Consider the following 23,400-nt stretch of genomic DNA (forward strand, 5'->3'; position numbering starts at 1 on the left):
CTAGAAGCTATCATTTATTTAATCAGAAACTTGCCATGCAGTCTGAGCTGAGAACAGAATAGAGCAAAGACCTTACAACGCCTTTTCTCAGGCAATGCGCATGATTCTGCGGCTCTGTGCTCGCTACACTTCAACGCACCTTGAAATGGGCTCGCCTCCTTCGCGCAGTGACGGACAAGGAGTTCAACCAATCAGTACCCTGACTCGTGGGCACTGTCCAATAAGTAGGCGTCAGGGGCGGGCCACAGGACAGGCTCAGCTAGGCTTCACCGTGGACCTGGCTGCGCTCTGCCTCCGTTGGCAGTGCAGGTGCCGCTGCGCCGGGGCCCGGGAGGCTGCGCGCGCCGAGACGAGAAGAGCCAGGGAGGGATGGAGAGCGGGCCGCCCGGGCTACAGAAGCACCGGCAAGGGGCGTAGGCGGGCGAGAAGCGGGCATTGAGGCACCAGAAGTGTGCAGACGCAGGAGCACTTTGCGATAGGATGAGGCTCTTGGCTGGCGCGCGGTAGTACTATGATTTGGTATGTGGCCACTTTGATAGCAAGTGTGATCAGCACCCGAGGTCTTGTGGCTCAAGGTGAGTTGAAGTGCAGCATCCGTCCTCCAACCCTCCTGTTATTCTCAGACCTTTGCTCCAGGCTTTGGTTCCCGAACCCCGGGGGCGAGGCTCAGGCTCCGGCCAGGCGCACCTCCGGGCACTGGCCCGAGTGAGGGCCGGGGAACTGCGGGTGGGAGGAACTCGGCGGGAAGCTGCAGGAACCCATGGGCTGCGAACGCCTTAGAATCTAAGTGGACTTGGTTTACCTTGGGCCCCTTGGTCCACAACCGCACGTTGAATCTGAGCTTTGGGGAACCCCTAGTGCTCTAACTCTGGCTGCTGGGGACTTTGATGGTCTTTAAGGAAGGATTCCGCGCGTCCCAGCCCGGCACAGCACCACTGGATGGAGGAGCTCTTGAAGGGAGGCGCGATTAAGAGCTTGGGAGTTCCCGCAGCCGCCTCTAAGGGTCTCGGTTCTCCGCTCCGCGCCCTTCTTTTCCATACATCTTGGCCGCGGAGGTCGGATCCCGTTGGCAGGTGACAAGCAGAATTGACCTAGAGACTCCGAGCAGCATCTGCTCTTCTTGATCCTGGCGGCCGCCCGCGCCCACCCTGCCTGCATCTGGGCCCGGGCCAGGCAAAAGTTCTCTGGGAGGCGCCGTCACTGCGCTCCAGCGGCCTGGGGGCGAAGGCCGCGAGGGAGGGGTCTGCCCCACAGAGTCTCAGAGTGGAGCGGGGTTTTTATTTTTGCCCTCTCCGGTCTGAGCCCAAGAAAAAGCTAGGGAGAAGCCAAGGCGCGGGGTGCATACTTGAGCGTGAGGGCTTTCGCTTTGGAGATGGCAGAGCTCTGGATGGCACCAGGCTCTCGGCCCTTGTATGGAAGTCAGAGCCGAGCCTGGAAGCTGCCAGGACTCTGAGCTCACGGTTTCTGCGCGCCGAACCGACCCGGCTGTAGGCAAGTTCGCGAAGCAGGGAGGAGATGGCGGCGGGAGAGGAACGGTCTGTGGGTGGAAGGCGACCGGGTGGCGAGGACCTGCGGACTAGGGAGCCTTTAAGAAGGGCTCTGCAGGAGGCGCGGGCTTCCCCGGCTTCTTTGCACCTTGCCTCGGGGCGTGTGGGGGGGAGTGGTTTGAGAAAGTTTCCGGATTGGAATGTATCTCCTCTGCTACTTGAGAGGGGGTTCTGAAACCAGAGAGGAGGGCGAAGGGTAGGGCAGTTTTCCATCAAGCACTGCGATGGTCGGAATGGTTATAAAGCTTTTCATTTGTCAGGTGGGAAAACCGAGACAGGGTGACCTCAGAAGCTTATGGAAAAAAGGTGGATCTTGCTGTGCCTCTCCCCTCCCCCTTTCCATGCAGTCTTTCAGTGACCTCCTCCTCCTCCCCTCTAGGTTTTGGTATATTCTGCTGTGGGGCTGTCTCTGAAAGCATGAAAGGCTTTGCTAGGATCCCAATGGTAGAGACACTGAAGGAGGGCTCTTGAACTAGCCTCCCAACTTCAGCGAGGGTATAGGCATAGGGACAGATTTTTTTTTTTTTTTTAATATTTAAACACAGACTAAAGGAAATCGGGTTTATAGTGCAGAAATTCGCAGAATGGCTAGACCGAAGGAGGAACTTCCCAGTGTTGAAGGTTGTTGGACATGAAGGTTATTGGTCCTTTTGTCTGGAACTCCTGCTTCAATCTGGGTGCAAAGGTGACCTGATCGGTCTTCGGTTCTTTTTAGTCTAAAATGGCTCAACGAGGCAATTACAGACATAGGCTTACTGATAAATGGACAGGATTCAAAACCTGACTGTCCTACTTGCTGACCCTGTGACCTTGGACAAATTCCTCAGCTTATCTAAATGTCACTTACCTTGGTGGAAAGTGGGTTAGCTGTAGGAATTTGTAGAGGCGTGGAGTACATGGGCAGTTCTGTGATGAAGTGGCTGGGTGCCTGTTGGGAAGTGTGTGCGCATCAGACATCAATGTTAGTATTTCAGCGTCTGTGGGATTCCTAGCTCCTATTCCGTTTCTGCCCAGTGGGCTATTTGGGGAGCTGAGAGTTAGGAGTGGGTTGGGGGAACATTCAGAAGATTGCCTCTGAGGAAGCTAGACCCTCTCATGGGCTGACCTTGTCTGGTAGAACCTCTCTTTCCTGCATCCCAGGGAAGTGTGGGTGGGGCATGCAGAATGGCTTGGAAGTCCTTTACAAGGTCTGCAAAGCTGAAGTATTGCTGGCTGCCAGATGCTACAGGAAGGATGCACAGCCCAGCCTACAGTGGGGGAAGGGCACCTGCTTGCGGGTGAGGCCAGGGTCACCGGTGCCGATGAGAGGCCTTATGGGATCCAGATGTTCTGTGAGTGGCAAAGGTGACTTTGGAGAAATCCTTCAACCCCAGGGACTGGGAGTTGCTTCTTCTAGAATTGTCTGAAGCAGGAACTGCTCTAGGTGAAAAGGATCAGGCTCATCCAAACTGTTAGCTTGCAAGTCTGGGATAGAGGTGGGCATGGACTCCTCTTTTTGACTCTAGTCAGGCATCTTGGAAATAACTGAGATCTGGGATCCAGTTGGGAGGGTAAAGAAAAGAGAAAGGCAGAGGCAGGTGGATCCCTGTTGTACAGAGAGAGTTTCAGGACAGCCATGGTTACATGGAGAAACCCTGTGGCGGGTGGGAGAGAGAAGCAGAAGAAGAAGCAGAAGAAGCAGAAGAAGCAGAAGAAGCAGAAGAAGAAGAAGAAGAGGAGGAGGAGGAGGAGGAGGAGGAGGAGGGAGAGGAAGAGGAGGAGGAAGAGGAGGAGGAGGAGGAGGAAGAGGAGGAGGAGGAGGAGGAGGAGAGGAGGGCTATTGATGTAGTAGTCTTTGCACCACAGACATCTGCCCAGCAATCTGGGGGAGTTTCCACACTATGTGGAAATCCTGAGCGAGGTATAACTGACATTCAACCTCTTGTAAGGGAGGGTAATCTGTTCTTCATTCACAGACCTCCTCCTCTGCCTGCCACAGAGTCTCCCTGGCTCCTGTGTGCCCAGGCAAATTAAGGTCTGATTCAGATTCTGCTTGTGGTTGGAGCAGCAGTGCCCTCCGTCCTCTCTGGCTTAGTAGATGGAGATGGGAAGGCTACCCCAGGGCAGCCTCTCAGCTGGGAAGGACTTGGTGCAGGAAGTGGGTAGTGAGGGCTGGTATGAGTGTGTCTCGGGACATTTACATGGAGGCGGGGGTGTGTCTGGTAGGAGGCCCCCCTGCCAGAAGCTAGAGTGGGTATGTGTGGGAGGAGGCTTGATGCTGAGTACTGGAAAGAGTCAGCTGGAAGCCGCAGGCCCATGCCCCAGCACACACCAGTCTCTGGAGTTGCCAGGTCCCAGGTTCAGGGGGTTTCATGTTCGGATCTGAGGCAGAAAGCCGGGATCTGGTTTCTGAAGGAGCAAAGGTTGCTTGGTTAGATGTTGAGAGCTGGTATCCCTCCCTCCTTTGCTGTACCTGGCACTTTCTAGGCTTCCTCTCTGTCCTCAGCAGGGAAGCCCCTAGCTCTCCGAGTTGGCCAGCATGGATGTGTTTGCTTTTTTTCCCCTCCATGCTGCTGGGTGCTCATTAGGTCTCCCTGCAGCCCTCCAGTTTGCACTGAAAGTGCGGGGGTGGGAGGTGAGGCCCAGTTAGGAAAGCACCGGGAGCAGTGAGATTTAACTGATTCTTGTCTCCACGAGAGCTGTTCCCTTCTGGAGGCGTCTCAGCTGTCCCTCCTCCCCGACTCTGGAGTGACCCCTTCCCTCTGCTTCCAAGGATGGGTTGGACAGTTTGAGTGAAGAGTGGATCTTGATGAGCTGTGATTGGTGAGAGCTTAGAAGAGTGTGCATGTGTATGTGTGTGCATGTGTGCATACATATATGAGCCCCAGGATGTGTTATGTATGTTCCTATATGCCTGTGTGAGTGTGCATGTTTTTAAACGTGTGCACACACATGTATATCCCTGCATGTATGTATGCATGCCTCTGGAACTGGTGTTTCCACTTAGTTAGATGTGTAGCACGCACTTGCAAGCACTGGTGTGTTTGTGTGCACTTGCATGGAGCACATCGGGACAGGAACATTTATGTACAAGTTTGAGGTAGGAGCCCCTCATTTGAGGACTTCGGGATGCGGGGAGACTACAGTAAGCTGCTAGCTTCCCTGTTCATTGCTCTGCACCTGCATCCCCGTAGCCCAGATGTTCTGAGAGCTGGAGGCTCCAGCCCAAAGCTGGGACGAAAGACTGCCTGAGGCTCAATAGAGAACGCCGGAGTAGCAGGGTAGAGGCTTGGCTCATCGGGAAGCTGACCGTGTCTCTTGCTAGGAGCCGTGGGTTGCCATCAGCCTGGCACAGTCCAGGGTAGGTAAAGAAAGCTCTGGGTGCCTGGGAAGATGGGAGAGGATTGGAGCTGAAGGAGCAGCTTGCAGTCAGGCATCTGCCCCAGGGGCACTGCCCATGGGTGTGGTCTGGTCTGCCTGAGGCAACTGACCTATTTTTCTTAGAAATCTTCCTGCTTTCCTATTCGCTCTTGCATGAGTAACCGGGAGAGTGGTGAGTGGAGATGGGGCCTCCTCGAGGGCTTTGTAAGGTTTTGTAAGTTCCATGGGGTCAGGGCTGGAACCTGCCTGCCGCACCTTCTGACAGAGAAGGGATTGATAACCTGTCTAGCCTTCTGCCTTCTTTGCTGACTCCTTATCTTCTTTCTGGCCCCTAGATGTGGGGATGTGGCATAAAACTTGTTCATGAGCACAGATTGTACCAGTGATTCATTGCCCTCATCCTGGTTCAGAGCAGGGATGCTCTACCAGGAGTAATCGCTCACTCATTTCCTATGCCTGTCTGACCTGCGGTGCCCTCACTGGCTAGCCTTGCAGCGTACACACCAGGATGCCCTGTGGGGTGCACAGGCTACATGAGGACAGGCTTCTGCCCAGGTGGTAAGGCTAGGTTGTGGGTGCAGGGAGTGGGGTCTGGCTTCACTTTTCTGCTGAGGAGCCATGAACTGAGATTGAATTACAGACTTCCTTCCTGCCCGTGGCTCCTGGGAAAGGGCTCTTGGAAGGATAATCTGGCCCAGCAAATTAAGGTCACTAATGGCACTGGCAGCACCCATGCTATTGGAGGCGGTGGTGGTGGGGCAGCCCCAAGTCCACCTTGCTGTTCCTAAAGTTGGAGCTTATTCAACTTTAGCCCTGGGCCTCCTGGGAGGGGTGCAGAAAGGCTGTTGGATACTGGTCGAGAGGCACAGCAAGGTAGGGCTTTTCTAGAATGTGAGAGTCCTTTCTAGGTAGGAGGATAGAGGCCATAGATTGCCTCAAACCCACCCAACCTGTGTGTGCAGAGAATGGGACACCCTCCTCCTGTCCCGGGTACCAACTGGTCTCCTCTCCAGGCTAGAGTCTGTGTGCTCCTTACCTGGCGCTGGGTGGCAGGAGCCAACTTTCTGCTGTCCTCAGGTCCTCCTCTGGGTGTGTACCTCCCACGTGGTGAGAGCTCAAGTCTGCCGGCTTCCTGGAATCTCCTGGAGCCTCCTGGCCTGTCGAGGAGGAGGGATTGGGGGACTATTGGGGGCTGTGTCTTTTTTGGACTCAGCAGGGATTATTTTTAGGCTGGCAGATGGAGGTGGCGGTGGCTGTCGCTGGTATTATTAGACAACAGGCTTGTGGTTTGAGAGTCTGGTGCCCAGAGGAGGAGGAAGAGGAGGCTGCCACAAGAAACCATGGAGGCCGGTAGTCTGTGTCTTCCCTCCCCTTAGCCATGGTCCAATGCAGCAGGGCTCTCAGGACCAGGTGGAGTGACCTTCACCAGAACCAGTCAGTGATGCTGTATCTGTTCTAACTGCTTCTAGGAGGAGGGCCTCTCCTGTAATCCATCTGTGGTCTTGGGATGTGGAGTCTGGACTCTCAGAACCTGTGTTGACTGTGGGTAGAAGCTCTGACTCTGTATAGGAGAGGGAGGCTTTGGTCCCTGGGTTCTGGAAGGTACTCTTGACCCACTGTTTGTTACATAGGTAACTTGTGGGAAGCCATATACTGTGCCCACTTGCAAGACAGAGCTAGGAGAACTGTGTCAGGGGCCACCCTGTAGACGTGTAGCATCATGCTCCTAGTACAGACTCTGCGTGTGGTGGGGCTGGGTAGTGTATTCTGCTTGCCTCCCAGTTGCAGTGGGGCTTTCTCCACCTGCCTCTCGTCTCCTCTCCTGGTACCTGAAAGTCGTTTTCTCTCCTCAGGACCCTTTCTTCCCAGCCCTTTCCTGGCTCCAGGCTGTGACTGTTGGATGTGGGTCTCTGCCAAGCCTTGGATGCTCTGTAGTTCTGTGCACCCAGGGCGTCCTCTGGCAGCTTTGGACTCAGCTACCCACCGGGTACCACCTGGCCCAGAGAATGGGAGATTTGTATCCTATGGGCTTCCCAAAAGGTCAGCCAACCTGTAGGGGCCTGTTCCATCCACCTGCCCACTTGCTTTCTCTTTCCTGCCAGGGTGGCAATAGCCCTAAAGTCGCCTGGGCAGCCACTCAGGATTCAGGTTTGCTGGGCATACAAGACCACACTCTTGCCCTCTTGAAAATGCTGCGTGAGGCTCAGGGCATTTTCCAGCCTTCCTGATGTGCCCACCCCCTGCCAAAGCCAGTCTAAGGGAGGTTCTGTGGTCGTTATTTCTAAGTTTTGTCTTTCCCTTCCTCCTTCCCCTGCCTTCCAGCTGTTCTAGCGGCCCTACTGGGGACAAATATGTCCATCTGCCTTATGTAGGCTCTGCTCTGATTCTTAGTCCTGGGGTACTTTGAGTTCCAATGTCTCTTTGTCACAGGGGTTGTCTGAGTGACTTCCTGGTTGGGTTGGACATGCATAGGATACATTTGTGCCCCTCCCCCCTAATTTCCTGACCTGAGTGTCTTTCACTCCTGGATGGGGGTTCGCTTGCCCTTATGTTTGATTTCCCAATTTCTCCCTTTGAAGCCCCTCATTAACCAGGCTAATGACACACACACACTCATTGAGATTTTCTGGAGATAAGTTTGTTAGATGTGTTTTGGCTCAGAGAATATGAGGCCTAGAGAAAAGTATCTGTGGGCGATAGAGTGAGGGAACATAACGTACGTGTGTGTGTGTGTGTGTGTGTGTGTGTGTGTGTGTGTGTGTGTGTGTTTAAGGTGTGTAAGAAGGGGAAGAGAAGATGACTATTTTCAGATCCAGAAACCCAGGAGAGCTTGTGCCAAGTGTGGAGGCTGAGGCATGGCTTCCCCCTCGTCTTCTTTGTGGAGAAACCTGTCTCATTTCGTCTTGTGTGTCCTCTCTGGGATGCACCCACTCTGTGGTCACTTGTCTGTGTCGGGATCACCCTGGAGAAGAGACGCTGACGGGAGAGTGCTTGCCCTGTTATTTTGGGGTGTGCTTCGTGCTTGGGACGCAGGGCCCAGTCCAGGGCTGGCTGAGGCCAGCGGTGTGAGCCTACAGCCTTCCTTCCAGGGCTGGGAAGGAGGGTGTGAAGGGGCTGCCTTATTGAGATGCAGCGAGAACCAGGCAGTGCGGGGCGCAAATGAACAGCCGGCACTGCAGGGACCCATGCCAAAGGTGACCTACCTCTGGGCATTGCCCTCCGGAGCCTTGGACTTGGCAGCCTGTTGTCCAGAGCAGAAGTTGACTAGTGGAACTTCCTGATGTTCTCCAGCTCTCGTCCTTCTGCCCAGACTCTAGGGGCAAAGTCGCTACCTTCAGTGAGCCTCTTTGCCCACCTCCAGGTAATCTGGCCCCGGGGAAAAGTCCCCTTTGCTTTCCCAGGCTTTTACAGTTTCTCTCCTAATCTCCCCCACAGGCTGTGCTGCAGGTAGTTTTTGCATGTGTGCACATACATGCACATACACACATGTCTACCCCCTCCCCTCACCCCCATCATTCTGGCTCATGGATTCTGCTGGGAATTCATTCCTTTTGGTCCAGTTCTGGTCTTTGTACGCCTGGATTCAGTAGCGCCCCCCCCCTCCCGTGTGTCCTATGGGATGTGGGGGATGCTGGGTGGCACTCCCTGCAGCTGGTCTCTCTTCTTTTCTGGAGGGCCTGGGCTGCAAACAGCCTGCAGCCAGGTTGGGGGAGGGGAGGCTAGGAAACCTGCCTGGGCCTCTGGCAGGTGAGTGCAGCACTCTGCTTTGCTCCAAAAATACTCAGTGATCTTAGCTCTTTCTCTAGAAAACAGTGATGTCACTGAGAGCCAATAGGCTTCTGCAAGGGCTTGCTTCCCTCTCTGCCTCCTCCTTCCGCAAGTTGCAGAGAAGGGGGGGGGAGAAGGAGACACAGGCGACACACACTGACTCCTTGGAGAGGTACAGACAAGAAGCACACATGCACATAGAAAAGCTCCCCATTTCTGACAATCGGGCAAAGCCCCCTTTTCTGTCATAGAGTAGCAGGAATCCACAGGCCTCATCCACAACACACACACACACACACACACACACCGAGACAGAGAGAGAGAGAGAGAGAGAGAGAGAGAGAGAGAGAGAGAGAGGCAGGTAGACAGAATCACCCACATAGAGTGGGAGTAAGAGAAAGAAACAGAGATGGAGGCTTGACAGAGAGACATGAGGAAGGAGCAGGAAAGGGGGTGGAGAGAGAGAGAGAGAGAGAGAGAGAGAGAGAGAGAGAGAGAGAGAGAACACACACACACACACACACACACACACACACACACACACACACACACACACACATGCCAGAAAGAGACAAAGACAGACACCCGAGAAGGAGTCAGAAGGAGAAAAACGAGACCGGAGAAAGGAAAGAAGCTGGTACAGAGGTAGACAGTGATCAGAAAAACACACACACACACACACACACACACACACACACACACACACACACACACACACACGCACGCACTCAGAGCTAGGCACACAGATGTGAAGGACAGGCAGAGGCATAGCCCACAAGGTGGGCCCACAAAGCTCTCTTGCTCTCCGGCGGGCATCTTTGGGTGGGAGGGCCCATCAGGCTTCTGGCTGGTAGCCTCCCACTGGAGGCTGCTGTCCTTGGTACTGCCCTGGAGAGCTGGGCTTGGAGGGTGGTAAAGGGAAAGTGTAGTTAGCTTGGGGGAGCCCTGGGCAGTCGAAGGAAGGCAGGGGTGAGGCTGTCCTTCTCTGTGGAAGAAATGATCAAGGTCACCTTGTCATCTCCCTCTCCCTTTCTGATGTGAGGAGGGTGTGCGGCTGGAGGTGTTCTCCAGGTTCTGTTTGCCCTGGTGTGTGGACAGTATCCCCAGAGGTAGCCTCTTTCCTGGCTCCTCAAGCCTGCAGTTTGGATAGGGTGGAGGCCTCTCCTGCTAGCCTCCCTCCCTGACACTCTTTCCCACATGGGTGTGCCCTCGATAGCTCCCTGATTCTGATGTCCTCTGTGAAAGATAGGGGATTGCTCCAGTTCCCCTCCTTTGTCACCACCATCCTTCTCCCTTAACAGTGATGTCTGTCTGGGGCTACTGTGAGAGTCTAATAGATTCAAAGCCTGGGAATTAGAGGGCTGCAGTGCCTCCTGCTCCCCTCTGCAGCAAAGCTGGCGCAGTGGGTTGGAGGAGGGGCTGGAGAGACCGCTCAGGCCCACGGGGCTTTCCCTCTGGTGCTGCCAAGCAGCCTCCTTAGCTTGTTAGGGATTCCCCGCTCCTGTATGGAGCCCTCTTGTTTAGTGCTGCAACACCAGGCTGAGCTGGGGGTGGGGCAGAGGAGGAGGAGGCTGGCCCTGCCTTCGCCCACCAGGCTCCAGCGGGAAGTGCCCTGCTTTGGAAAGATTGCAGAATGTTCCTAGGGACTACAGCTAGGCAGGATCCCAAGGGCTGAAAGCCCTTCATCCCCTGTGTCTGTAGCTCCTGATGCTTCTTGGAAGTGCAGGGGATACCTGAGGAGGGCAGGCCAGGCATGTAATGCCTGCTGCTTTTGGATCTTTGGATGGGAAGTCTTGCTTGTAAGACTAGAGAAAAATGGGACACCCCCTCCTTTCTTCTTCTTATGCTACACACGAAGCTTGAGTGTCCTCAGGGCAGAGGGAGGAATGCATTAAGAGGTGGGTGTCCTGGGTGTACTAGGGACTGTTGGGGAGGGAAGGGGTAGCTCCAGAATTGTGTGTTGGGGGGAGGGTCGGGTCGGATATCATCATCATGCCAGTTCCTCATGTGTCACCTTGGCTGTCCTTGTTAGTTGCCCACGGCCTGCGAGAGGAACCCGAGTTTGTGACCGCTCGTGCCGGCGAAGGTGTGGTTCTGCGATGCGACGTCATCCACCCAGTGACAGGACAGCCCCCACCCTATGTCGTAGAGTGGTTCAAGTTTGGGGTCCCCATCCCTATCTTCATCAAGTTTGGCTACTATCCCCCGCATGTGGACCCTGAGTATGCAGGTAAGCTGTGAGCGAGGAGAGCTGTCCCCCGTTTCTCCCCACCACCCCCTAGGTTTTGGCTGTTACACCTCCCTTTCAGGGCTCAGCGGCATCCACCAAGCCCCAGCTACTCTCCATTTTTCTCTGCCACTTTTGATCTTTCTCTCGACTGGGCCTATTATCTCTGTTCTTCATGGTCTTTGCCTTTTCCCTTCTCTCTTTGCCCTCTAGTGGGTTTTCATCATAAGCAGGAGAGGAAGTAGAGGGGGCAGCCGTGAAGCTGTGTCTTCATCCTGCAGATGCAGTGAGGTCCAGGACTCCAGGGCAAACTAGAAAGAGGGCCCTCTTGGAGGAAGCAAGGGGCAGAGGGGGGGCAAGGGAGCCAGACAGCTCCTCCCTTCCCTGAGTATGGTACAGCTTGGACTGCAGGATCAGCCCACTCTCCTGGCTCTGAAGTTGGGGTGTCCTATGCAGGGCCTGGTATGCATCTTCACTCCTTGCTGTCTGTGGTCCTGGCAGACATCCGATCTCACCTCCTCTGCCACCCCCCCTCCCCTTTTCCCTGGCCCCATTTATGTCTTGCTCTGTAATTATTCTGCCAGCGTGGTCTCCCCTCCCTGTGACTCACTGCTGCCGCCCCGCCAGCCTGCCAGTGAAGAGGGCGCAGGGTGTGTGCGTGCATGTGTCTCTGAGCGCGAGCGTGTGCTGGCGCTGAAAGGAAGTCAGGAGACGGGCAGGGCCCTGCTTTTACCTTTCTTCTTCCTGTGGCTTCTGAAGTCTGAATTACCTTCGCTGAGAACGCATGCATTCTTTTTCCTTTCCCTCCCCCCATCCCTCCTCCCTCCCTCAATCCCTCCCTCCCCCCTCCATCTCCACCTCCTTCTCTCTCTCTCCTTCCTTCCTTCCTTTGGGACTGACGATGGAACTCAAAGCTTTGTGCTTTCCATGCCATCGCTATACCTTTGTTCCATCCCAGTCTCTATGACTTGGGCTATCACTAGACTGCCCCCTCCAGCTTCTTACCCACAGTCTTCCTGCTTTACCCTCTTGAGCAGCAGGGATTACAGGGCCTGTACTGTGTCAGGCCCTTTCCTGTTTGGCTCTCTTTGAAGTCTGTGTCCCCCACCCTCCCTTTGGTCAGGATTAACTTTGATAGTCTATTTTCCGGCTGACTGGCATCAGAGTTCCTACAAGGAAGGCTTGACCCTGAGGCAGGGAGGCTAACAGAGGAAGAAGTGGGTTGGGTTTGGATGAGTGTGGGCTAGAGTAGAAGATGAGGAAAGAGGGGTTGCTTTGTCCACTGCAGTGTGGGCAGGACTCTGCTATGCCCTACATATCACAGAGGTAGCTAAAGGCTAAGGAAGAACCCCCAACCTTGCTTTGCCTGCCCCTTTTAGGCTGGGGGGATATGTCACCTTGTTATTAGTCCAGGAGTGGGAGGGACTGAGCGTATGGGCCTGGCCTGTCTTAACTGCCTGTTCAGAGAAACCAGACAAGGAAGTTGGGTCAGAAGTCCTTGGTACCCAGCTGAGACAGAGATATTATGGGTCCTGCTGGGCTCCAATCCTTTTCCATTTCTCTCTCTCTCTTCTCATCTCTGCACCCATCATGCCTTTCTTTTGCCCTAGATCTCCAAAAGAATGGGCACATTTGAAGGAGCAGAGGCTGTCGTCAATGCCACACACAGCAAACTGCCCTCGTAGGCTGGTGTAGGGCTACTTGGGGAGGGGTTGTGACTCCATGACCAAGGCGGTTTGCCTTTCCTTTTTGTCTATAATGGGTGCTGACTGCCATTTGGTTACAGTGTCATGGGAAGTGTTCTGAAGGTTATGATGGGTTGGTTCTTTTGTCTTTGGCTTTACCTGATGGTTCACTGGGCTTTGTCCACTGTGTTCTCCAGGCCGGGCCAGTCTTCATGATAAAGCATCTCTGCGGCTGGAGCAGGTGCGCTCTGAGGACCAGGGTTGGTACGAGTGCAAAGTGCTCATGCTGGATCAGCAGTATGACACATTCCACAATGGCAGCTGGGTCCATCTCACCATTAACGGTACGTAAGCCTTTCCTGGGAATGGCCAAATAAGGTAGCCTCTGTGGCCTCCTCTGGAGGAAGCTCCTCTACTGAGAGGAGCCCCAACAAACCCTGGTCCCGTAAGATCTTGGTTAGTGTCTCCTTTACACCTCTTCCATATGTTCCTGGAGTTGGTGGGTCAGTTGAGTGAGTGGAAGCAGCAGGTCCCCTGTGTGCAGGGTCCCATCAGGGTTCCTCGGGGGAAGGCTCAAATCTGCTTCTGGGAATGGTCAGTGTTGGTGCCATTTTCTAGCCTTGGATGATTCTGCTAGCCCAGGATGTGCCTCTTCTCAAGGTGGAGTTCCTTGAATAACAGCCTGAATCTTTCTAGGCTGCTCACTCAGTTTCTCGCTGAGTGCATTTATTTGGTAATAAGTGCCAAGGGTCTGTTAACTTCCTAGCCCTACACCAGCTGATAGGTAAATACTGTTGAGTAAACTCAGACCCATTTCCTGCTTGAACAGGGTTTACCAGCTAATAAAATGTGAGAATCCTGGGAAGAGGAACTGTTTTAATGGCTGTCAGTTATTTATAGCTCACATTAAATGGATTGTGCTATGCACAGATACTTTTCAAGTGTCTGACTAGGGCAGGGAGGCCTGGATGAGCTTGCTGAACTCCAGACTTGGTCTAGGCTGGGGAATCCTGGGTCCACAGTGGCAGTGGTCTGAGGGTCTTCACATAGGGTGAGGTTTTAATAGCGTACATGCTGAGATGTGTTGCATTTAGTGTAAGCCTGGGGTTATAGAGGCCATAGCCAGAAAAGAAGAATCGATGCTCCTAGACTAGAAATTTCTCTCAATGGTTTTACCCTGAAGAATGGTTCAGTCTCCCTTTTCCAGTGGGGTTGGGTGAGGCTTATACACTCTCTCTGGATCTGGGAGCCTGTCCATAGTCTGCAGGAGAACAGAGTATTTTAGTTTTTTCTTAAAAAAAAATATATTTTCAGAGTTGGGAAATCAAATCCAGGGTCTTGTGCAGATCAGGCTCACGCCAGAGTTACATTCTCAGCCCCAGGAAAGATTATTTCTTCAAGAGTGTTGGCCTATAGTGCAGGACACTTTAAAGTCAGTGGCCCAGGTCAGAGGTGGGGCAGTCACTATGTGCTTGTTGGGTTTAATGTCGAAGGCAGATTTTAAATCTTGTGTGGCTTTTCTCCAGCAGCAGCCAGCTTTCGAGGGACCATTTGAGCCAGTTGTTGTGTGCTCAGGGAAAACTCCTGTCACCGGGAACCCAAGCAAATCATAACTTAGAAGGGAGATTTGCTGTACAGGGCATCATTCATGACTGAGCACCAAGCCAGGAGATCCTCTGCTTCATCACATCCTCTTCGTTTCTGTCTCTGTCTCTGTCTCTGTCTCTGTCTCTGTCTCTGTCTCTGTCTCTGTCTGTCTCTGTCTCTGGCGCTCGCTCGCTCTCTCTCTCTCTCTCTCTCTCTGTGTGTGTGTGTGTGTGTGTGTGTGTGTGTGTGTGTGTGCGCGTGTGCGTGCGTGCCTTTTCTTATTGCCTGAAATCGCCTTGAGGTGTGGCCTATCTCCCACATCATCCTGATTGATAGTATCTATTCCAGGAACCCAGACGCCAGCTACGCAGCCAAGAATCATGCTCAGGGGGGCTGGGAGCTCATGTTCTACAGACTATTGTCTTCATTTGTATGAGTTGATTCCTTAGGCATTTTTAATTTATCACAGTGGAACAGATGCGGATCAAGACCTGCCAAAGATGTGGCTCATTTCTTGAACCCACTGCATATTAAGTCACAGGGGGACAGTTAAGCTGAAACTCTGTGAGTTTTCAGTTTCTTCAGAAAGAGTCTGCTTGTAGGGTGTTGCAAGGTTCCATGGACTGCTGTGTGAGATTGTGTCTTGAGCACTAATTATCTGAGGGTAGTTATGGGCAGGACAGCAGCCACATTTTTCACAGCAGGGGGAAAGGCAAGCAGATCAAAACGTGGGTGGCAGGAAGAGCTAGCTAGAAGGCACCGAGGACTCTGGTCCTTAAAAGTCCTCATGAATCTAACCAAAATTATCCACACAAGACATAGTTCCCGATATCTTCTCTGTGGAAGGTTCTGGATGTCAGGCAGGGGACATGACCTAAGCTTGGTGTTTCTGTCTTCTAATCATGTCAAGAAATGATTGCCTTGTGTCTTTAGGAGCACAAAGGAAGAAGAGCATTTCCGAGGACATGGCTTCTATCTAGAATCCTGGTCAGAGAAGGACTTAGGCAAAAGCGGGGAGTGAGGTGGCAAGGGACCTTCACTGGAGGAACCAGCAAATCTGGGAGCCCAAAGGAGGAGCACACCTTAGTTAGGGGGCACAGGTAGGCTGTGGACATGCAAGGGCTGGGCAGAGTGCTGAGGCTAGGTATCTGCTCCAGTGCTTGAGAAGGAGGCCTTACTTGAGAAGGAGAGCAGGTTGCCCTTACTCAGGAGCAGACCTGGAAGATGCAGACCAGAATTCTGCGTGAGAGAGAGAGACCTCCCACCCTGCCCCCATCTCTACTCTTCCATAATTTCTTCCTGTGAAAAATATTTCCATTCTGGACAGAAAGAGGCAGGGGCTAGCCCTTTGTCAGTCAGAACAGGATGTATAGTGTTGGGCGTTTCGTGACAGGGGTACCTTTGGAAATGAAAGGCCAGTGCAAAAATAGGAGTTAGAACACATTATCTCATTCTCCTCCTGTGTTGTTTTTTTTGAAGACTGGTTGGGTGGAGACAATCCCAATTATCCCTCTATCGCATGTAAAATACCTCCGAAGTCCAAGCCAAGTCTCGCTTTAGGCCTGGTGTATGGCTTGGAGGAGAGGCCAGCTTATTTCTAACCTGCGCTATTAATTATAGGGAGCTTGCGAGAGGAATTAAGCCGGGAAATGCAGCTGGCAAGCTAACACCTAATTCAGTAAATAATTGAGAGTCAAACCATTATTTTCCTGAAAACTTGAAATTGTTCAAAGTACGTTCCTGATTAGCACCTAAATAATAAAGTAATTATGTAATTAGTAATTAATTTGTCACTTCAGGACATAATTTAATTTATTATCTTTTCTTTTAAGCTTGACACGGAGGTAATAGAGGCTGTGGTTGAGTTAACTGACTTTCGGGGGGCAGGGTGGGTGAATGTGGGCTCTGGTACGAGTATACATTCTCAGTGCCTGGAGGCTGGAGTCCCAGGACGCCTTTACACAGACTTGGGAGGGCTTGTCTAGTGTCTTTCTGAACACGGACTTTCTTGAGAATGTGTGCTTTATGTGAAGAAGTCTACTTCTTTATTTATCCTGTAGTTCCAAATGTCCTTGCATACCCACCAGTTATGGGCATTGGAGATTAGAGGCCAAGGTGGCCCTACAAGGTCTTGCCTCTAAGAGGATGTGTGTACTTGCATTTGTATTAGACTATAGATGTGGATGCCTAGGCCTTCATTCATTTGTTTATTTCACTCATTCTTCCATTCAAGAAATGTTCATTGCGAACTCTACGTCCGGGAACTACAGGACACTTGAGTATTCAGCGATACTAGGGAAAGTGACCTGCTTGCGTGAAGCACAGAAATAGGATCTGCATGTAGAGTTCCGGGCCGAGTGAGAGTTGAGGTTGGAAGCTCTGGCTGCAGAGGAGACACAGAAGGGCAGTGTTGTTGGAGTCAGCAGGAGAAAGCAGCTGGGAGGTGCAGCCAGCACAGACAGGGACCCATCCTAGTGCCCTCTGACTTGACTCTGGCAGCGTGGCTTCATGGAGGGGGAAGGAACCTTTCTGAGGCTTTTCCTTAGTCTTCAGACCAAAGCTCCTAGGGATGTCAACGATGCTACTGGTGGCAGAAAAATCAGAGTTTTTGTGAGCATTAGTCTGCGTTTTTCATAAGGTCTTTCAATAAACCTCATTGCATTTACTACCTACATCAGTTCTAGAGGGCAGAGGATTTAAAGAAAGCCCAGAGAGTCTGAGGAACCTGTCTGAGATTATATGTCAGGCTAGTACTTGAGCATGTGTCCTTGGGCAGAGCCAAGAATAGGTTATCCTGGTATTTTTGGCTTTAGTGTTGATATTCAGAATAGCCATTTTGGAAGACCGTGGAACCAACAATCTAACAGGTTAAAGTTGACCAGTCTCTGCCAGCAGCTCAGCAGAGGCAAAGAGTTTCGTAAAAGCTGATTATCCAAACAGGATAGAACGTTAATCACACCTTCAGTGCATGGGAGAGGATAACCTCTCACGTAATCGGGGGAGAATTAAGAAGGGAGAAGCCTGTAGAATTCACTACTCATCTTTATCCACAGACGCCAAAGACGAGGCAGGCAGGTGGGAGAGTTTTTTTTCCCTGTCTGTAGAATGAGGTAAATGTAAGACTGCACCCTTAGCCTGGGCCCTGTATTAGGCCTTGATGGGCCTGTCAGGGACTCTGCAAATGAATGGGCTTGGTGGAACTGGGATACAGGAAGTGGGAGGCTCTGTGCAGCATGATAATCCCGAAGGGAGGTGGGAAATTCTTCCGTCTTGTTTATGTCTTGTTCCTAGCGCTGAGTGTGGCAGTTTCCCAAAAGTGGGCCGCTTCACTGGGTGGGAGCTAAGTTCAGCCAGATGAGTACAGAATCCGGAGCTAGCCAGAATGAGAGGAGGTCCGAGGTTGACCAGATAGCCTTTGCAAGCGGCTCAGGCACAGGGTGCTGGTGCTTTTAAAAGCTGAGGCTCTAAACAGGACGGGCTGTTATTTGGACTTCGATTTGTGGGAGAGGATAATCAGTAGGTTCTAGGTCTCCCCATCTCCGTGATATTACGGGTGGGAGTCTCCACGCTCCTTTATCCTTGCATGCGGCAGAGTTCTGCACAGGTAGATGGAGCGCATCTCTCATTCTCCTGCTGTCCTTTGCAGCCCCTCCCACCTTTACAGAAACACCCCCCCAGTACATCGAGGCCAAGGAAGGTGGGAGTATTACCATGACTTGCACGGCTTTTGGGAACCCTAAACCCATCGTCACCTGGCTCAAGGAAGGGACCCTCCTCAGTGCTAGTGGAAAGTATCAGGTGAGTGCAGCTCTCACTTGGCGACCCAAGTCACTCTTCCTCATCCTCTCTCCCCGCCCATCTCCCCTTGAATGCGGCTGGCCACTGATGGGATGGGTCAGGCCCAGGGTGGAGGCAATCTCATGGCCTGACTTGGACTACAGACATTCCGTTGCCTCTTGTAGGGAACCCCTTGTCCCCCCACCGTCTCTGTACATGAACCCCTGAGGACCTTTCCAGATTCTCAGAGCTCATTCTTTTCACTTAAGAGGCATCCTGGTGAGGCCCACAGGTTGATACTGAGTTCTTTCTGTGCCCCCAGGTGAGTGACGGTAGCCTAACGGTGACGTCAGTCAGTCGGGAGGACAGAGGCGCCTATACCTGTCGAGCATATAGCATCCAGGGTGAGGCTGTGCACACAACCCATCTGCTTGTTCAAGGTAGGGGACTTTTCAGCCTCTTTATCCATGGAGCCCTGTTGGAGGCTTCCAGGGAGGACATTTTTCTCATGGCACAGCCTGCCCAATTGGGGGTGGGTAGAGGAGCTGTGTGGGGACTGTCTCACGTATGTCACTTACCATGTCTCTCACCTTGGTCAACTGGTCTCATGGTGTGGCAGGGAGATGGGGACCAGACTGAGCCATTTTTGATTTCCCATTGAGAGAGTGTTTCTAAAACCCACGTCTCCACCTTCCTCAGAGAGGAAACACCCTTGGGTCATCTGTCCATCAGTGACAACACCTATTTGTAAAGACTATAATCCAAGCACCTAACATTGTTTTTCACATTTTTTTTTTTAAGATTTATTTTTACGTGCATTGGTGTTTTGCCCGCATGTGTGTCTGTCTGTGTGAGGATGTCAGAAGTTTCATAACTAGAGTTACAGACGGGTGTGAGCTCTCATGTGGTTGCTGGAATTGAACCCAGGTCCTCTGGAAGAGCAGTCAGTGCTCTTAACCACGGAGCCATCTCTCCAGCCCCCAGGCCTCTGACATTTAAACAATATCAGGGACATTGAGTAGACCTGACTTCTGTGGTCAGCTGTGAGATGTTGACCTGTTCTGTCTGGTACCAGAGTGCTCTAAAAAGGGATGGGCATTCACTGCCCAGGATGGGCAGGGTGCCAGGAAGGGGTCTCTGCCTCCTCACCCTCTGTATTCTGAAGTGACAGTGGCAGTTAAGGGCAGTTGTGTCTAGTTGGCAGAGCCACTGTGGTGAGCCTCTGTCCAGTGGCTTCTGATTTCCTGCTGAGCAGGAGCAGAGGCAGATGGTGGCTGGCAGCCTCTGAGGGAGGGCCAAAGCCCAGTTGTGCTGAGGTCTGGCTTAGTAGTCCCAAGGCTTGCTAGAATTTGCTCCTTTCTTCTCCAGTCTCCGCTCCCGAGTGGCCTTCTGAACCTCTGACTGGGGGAACAGTACATGGTTCTGTCCACTTCAGAGACAAGATCAGGCCTTGTGCCTTCTGGCCTGAGCTCTGTTGGAGAGAGTTGGACAGTAATGGTGTATGGAGTTATAGATGGCTGGTCTGGAGATCATGGAGCAGTTACAGATGTGGTACAGAGTCTCACAGCAGCTGGAAGCCTCTCCGTAATACTGCCTGGGCTCTGCTGCCTGGACTCCCCATCTTGAGCATCCCAGAGCTTCCTGGGAGGCCTGCATGGTAGCCCTCCCAGTCAGGAGAGGTGATGTTTATTCCTGTTCTCCCCAGGGCCTCCCTTCATTGTTTCCCCTCCTGAGAACATCACCGTCAACATCTCCCAGGATGCTCTGCTTACCTGCAGGGCAGAGGCGTATCCCGGCAACCTCACCTACACCTGGTACTGGCAGGATGAGAACGTCTACTTCCAGAAGTGAGCAGCTCCCTGCTCCAACCTTCTCACACGGGTCCCCACAGGCCCCTGCATTGAGAGAGGGGCCCTGGCAGTGCCTGGGAACCCTCTAGGGGAGGTGAAGGGACTCCTTGATGCTTTGCTTGTGTTTCTGCCAACATCCCCTCTTCTCCTTGTCTGCTTGTCACTGTTTTGCAGTGACCTGAAGCTAAGGGTGCGGATCCTGATTGATGGGACACTGATCATCTTCCGAGTGAAGCCAGAGGATGCTGGGAAGTATACCTGTGTCCCTAGCAACAGCCTGGGGCGTTCCCCCTCTGCCTCAGCATACCTGACTGTGCAGTGTGAGTAGGGATGAGGGAAGAGGGTTCTGGGCATTCTTGTAGGTGTGAGCTAGAGTTGAGGTCGAAGACCCAACATTTTTCTGAGGTTTGGATGAACCCTTGAGGGAGGACTAGGGATGACTCCAGGGGAGGCCATGACCAGCCTGGCCCATAGAGTCAGCTGTCATCGGCAGAGGTCTTCTGTGGGCTGGTCTTCACTGAGTGTTAGCCTGTTCATTGATTCAAGCTTAGATCAGGTTCAAGGATAAATAGACCTTAGCTCTGAACATTTATCATTCTGAATGGTGGTCCTTATGTTATCGAGTACTGGTTTATACCTGGACCTTGAACTAGTTTCTGCTGGGCACTTTTTCCTGGGTGTCTGAGGGTACAAGATTAGCTTCTTTTCCCGTTGCACTCTACCTTTGTGCATGTAAACATTGTGCACTGAATTGGAACAAGACCTTTCTGGGTGGTTTGTTCTGCTTTCATACTTGGCTCCTTCTGGCTACCTAGTCCCTCTGCCCTGGGCTGCGAGGCTCGAATGAACGAACAGTTGTTCAGCCAGACCCATAAAGGGCTCCTGTGTGAGCCCCAGATTCCACCTGTTAATACTTGGGTGCCGTTGGTTTCTTTCCCACCCACTCTGTGACAAGCTGGACATTCTGACAGAGTCAGATGGGAAGATGGGTAATGAAGATTAATGTCTTCCTTTTGATTTATGGATGGCCCCGTCACTCAGGCAACGAGGGCTGCAGGTTTGTCGCTCTAGGTGACAGACCTCCACTATTAGAACGCTGGTGTGGGAGAATGACATACACCCGAGGACATGGAGTAGCATGGTGATCTAAGCCAGGCTCTGAGCTGAGGACAAGTAGAAGAACAACTGGTGGCTATGGGAATGCTCCCCAATGGCTGTTACAGGTCTGAGTGTCTGCAGGGGTCTGTTGTGTACAGGCAAGGCCACAGAGTAGAGCTGAGTCGAGCTCACTGTGTCCCACTTTGCTCCTCACGCCATGTGCTTTCTCATTTCTGTCGGATGACTTTGCTGGTGGAGTCAGCAAAGGCCTCAGTTCTCTTGCACTCCCGACAACTCACAAGGATCTGTAGCACGCCGTGGTGGTGCAAGCTCTTGCCTTATGAGCTGGGAAGCCCAGCATGTTGGGTATATCCTCCTAGAGCTGTAGTAGGAAAAGCAGGAGACCGGACATGCTCTTTTGGCACTGGGACGGAAGGGCTACAGGGAGGGGCAGCTTCACCTTGCAGTTGTGCCTCTGTCTCTGGGCTGGGGGCAGGCGGTGCTGTGTGAGCTAAAAGGTGGCTGCGATGCAGGAGGGATCAAGCCAACAGGGACCAGCCTTCCGGAGGATGGCAGACCAACCGAGATGAAGGCTTCATCCTTGGAGCTGTGGGAACTGTTCTCTTGCAGAGGTGTTTTGGTTTCTCTGGCTCTCCTCAGCACCAGCACCCACTCCCACTTGTCCCTCTTTACATGCCCCCCCCTTTCCTTCCTCCCTTCAAAGAGAATCCAGGGAGTTGAGATTTATAGGTGGGTGAGACAAGGATCTTATTTCTGCTAAAGAGCGGTGTTCAGAGTATTTCCCATTCATAAACCCTTTGAAAACCTTGGAGGAATTTAAAAGAGAGAGAGAGAGAGAGACTATCATACAAAAGTAGGAAGCTACATCTAAATATATAACTGGGCCTGGTATTTATGTAAGGCTGTTCTCTGAAGAGCTCAGAATGCTTGAAAGGTACCAACCGTCTCATTCATCACAGCCTCCCTAGCTCTGGATCTTTCTCCTTTGTAGCCTAGGTGTCCTGGGGAGAAATGAGAAGAGATGACTTAACTTTCAGCCCAGGGCTACAGGGCCTCTCCCATCTGTTCTGGGGCCATGATAGGTTTTCACTTTCAACTGCAGAGATGGGTGGGAGACTGAGGCCAAGGGAGGTGAGACACCCAGCACCAGGAATACCTACCATTATGCTTGGGACAGCACTGTGCACAGAACTGACATGGCACTTTTGGTTTAGGATACAAAATAGTTGGAGAAGTGCATGGTCATTGTTGGCTTGGCAGGGCTGGGGAAAAGACTGCGGTGAGCGACATTTCCATATTCTGAAGACCAGGGCAGTTTGAAATATGCCTCTGAATGCCTCCAAGCATTCTTCAACATCCCAAGGTTCTTAAAAGCATAGTAAACCAGACAGGTGAGCATGGTGCTAGAGAGCTGGTCTTACCACGCTGTCCCTGGCTCCTAGCACCGCGTTGAACATTGAGAATCTCAACTAGTAGGTGTGAAGGTTCTTTGCAAAGGAATGGGGTCGCCCTCTGCCTTGATTGCTCACCTGGCTTCTCACGTTTCCCCACGCTACCCCTTTCACAGACCCAGCCCGTGTCCTCAACATGCCCCCTGTAATTTATGTGCCCGTGGGAATCCATGGCTATATCCGCTGTCCTGTGGATGCAGAGCCGCCTGCTACTGTGGTGAAGTGGAATAAGGATGGCCGGCCCCTGCAGGTAGAGAAGGTATGAGTGAGGTGCATGATGGGATTCCGAAGGAGCAGCATCTTCTGACAATGAAGATGCTGCCTCTGGGCTCTGGTTCTCTGCCAGCCCCACTCCTCCTAAAAAGCCTAGGCAGACAAAGAGCAACGATCTGGCAGGAGTTTGGCTGTGTTCCATGCCCACAGGGGATGCCAACACCCGCTGAGCTGCTATTCTGTCCTGTGCTTGGTCTAGCCCAGCTCAAACCCTGCCTGGATGTGGCTGGGATGCAGTGCCTGTGTCCTGACCATGGCTCCCTGCTCTTTGATCTGTGTCTGGCAGAACTTGGGTTGGACCTTGATGGACGATGGCTCTATTCGCATTGAGGAGGCCACAGAGGAGGCTCTTGGCACTTACACCTGTGTGCCTTACAACACTTTGGGGACCATGGGCCAGTCTGCCCCTGCCCGGCTCGTCCTGAAGGTGAGTCCCCAGGGCCGTGTGTGGCCCCTGTGGTAGGCAGTGTTTCTGTGGCCAACCTTTTATACGTACCCACCTCTGTGCTTCCATTAGGACCCCCCGTATTTCACGGTGCTACCCGGCTGGGAGTACAGGCAGGAGGCTGGCCGGGAGCTGCTCATCCCCTGTGCAGCTGCAGGGGACCCCTTCCCTGTCATCACCTGGAGGAAGGTACCTGGGCTTTGAAGCTCTCGCCCTGTGGGGGAGTCAGGGAAGAGCCACTGGGGTTCTACTTGGACCTGTGTGGACAGATCAGATGTTAGGAGGAGAGCGACACTATCGGATAGTGGAGG

At 52.7% G+C, this 23,400-nt stretch overlaps 1 protein-coding gene across 2 annotated transcripts in view; it reads left to right on the forward strand.

Moving 5' to 3' along the window:
• Positions 1 to 277: 277 nt before the first annotated feature.
• Positions 278 to 23,400, forward strand: part of Igsf9b (immunoglobulin superfamily member 9B) — a 46,468-nt gene continuing 23,345 nt past the window's right edge. For both annotated transcript variants that reach the window (XM_032909441.1, XM_032909442.1), the window contains exons 1-10: positions 278 to 575; positions 10,708 to 10,905; positions 12,785 to 12,931; positions 17,821 to 17,972; positions 18,274 to 18,391; positions 19,657 to 19,798; positions 19,976 to 20,121; positions 22,488 to 22,630; positions 22,931 to 23,071; positions 23,162 to 23,278. In XM_032909441.1, coding sequence (XP_032765332.1) covers positions 512 to 575; positions 10,708 to 10,905; positions 12,785 to 12,931; positions 17,821 to 17,972; positions 18,274 to 18,391; positions 19,657 to 19,798; positions 19,976 to 20,121; positions 22,488 to 22,630; positions 22,931 to 23,071; positions 23,162 to 23,278 — 1,368 coding nt within the window. In that variant the 5' untranslated portion in view covers positions 278 to 511. The remainder of the gene's footprint in view (positions 576 to 10,707; positions 10,906 to 12,784; positions 12,932 to 17,820; positions 17,973 to 18,273; positions 18,392 to 19,656; positions 19,799 to 19,975; positions 20,122 to 22,487; positions 22,631 to 22,930; positions 23,072 to 23,161; positions 23,279 to 23,400) is intronic.

The sequence above is a fragment of the Rattus rattus genome, chromosome 8 (genome assembly GCF_011064425.1).
Source record: "Rattus rattus isolate New Zealand chromosome 8, Rrattus_CSIRO_v1, whole genome shotgun sequence".
NCBI classification, from domain to species: domain Eukaryota; kingdom Metazoa; phylum Chordata; class Mammalia; order Rodentia; family Muridae; genus Rattus; species Rattus rattus.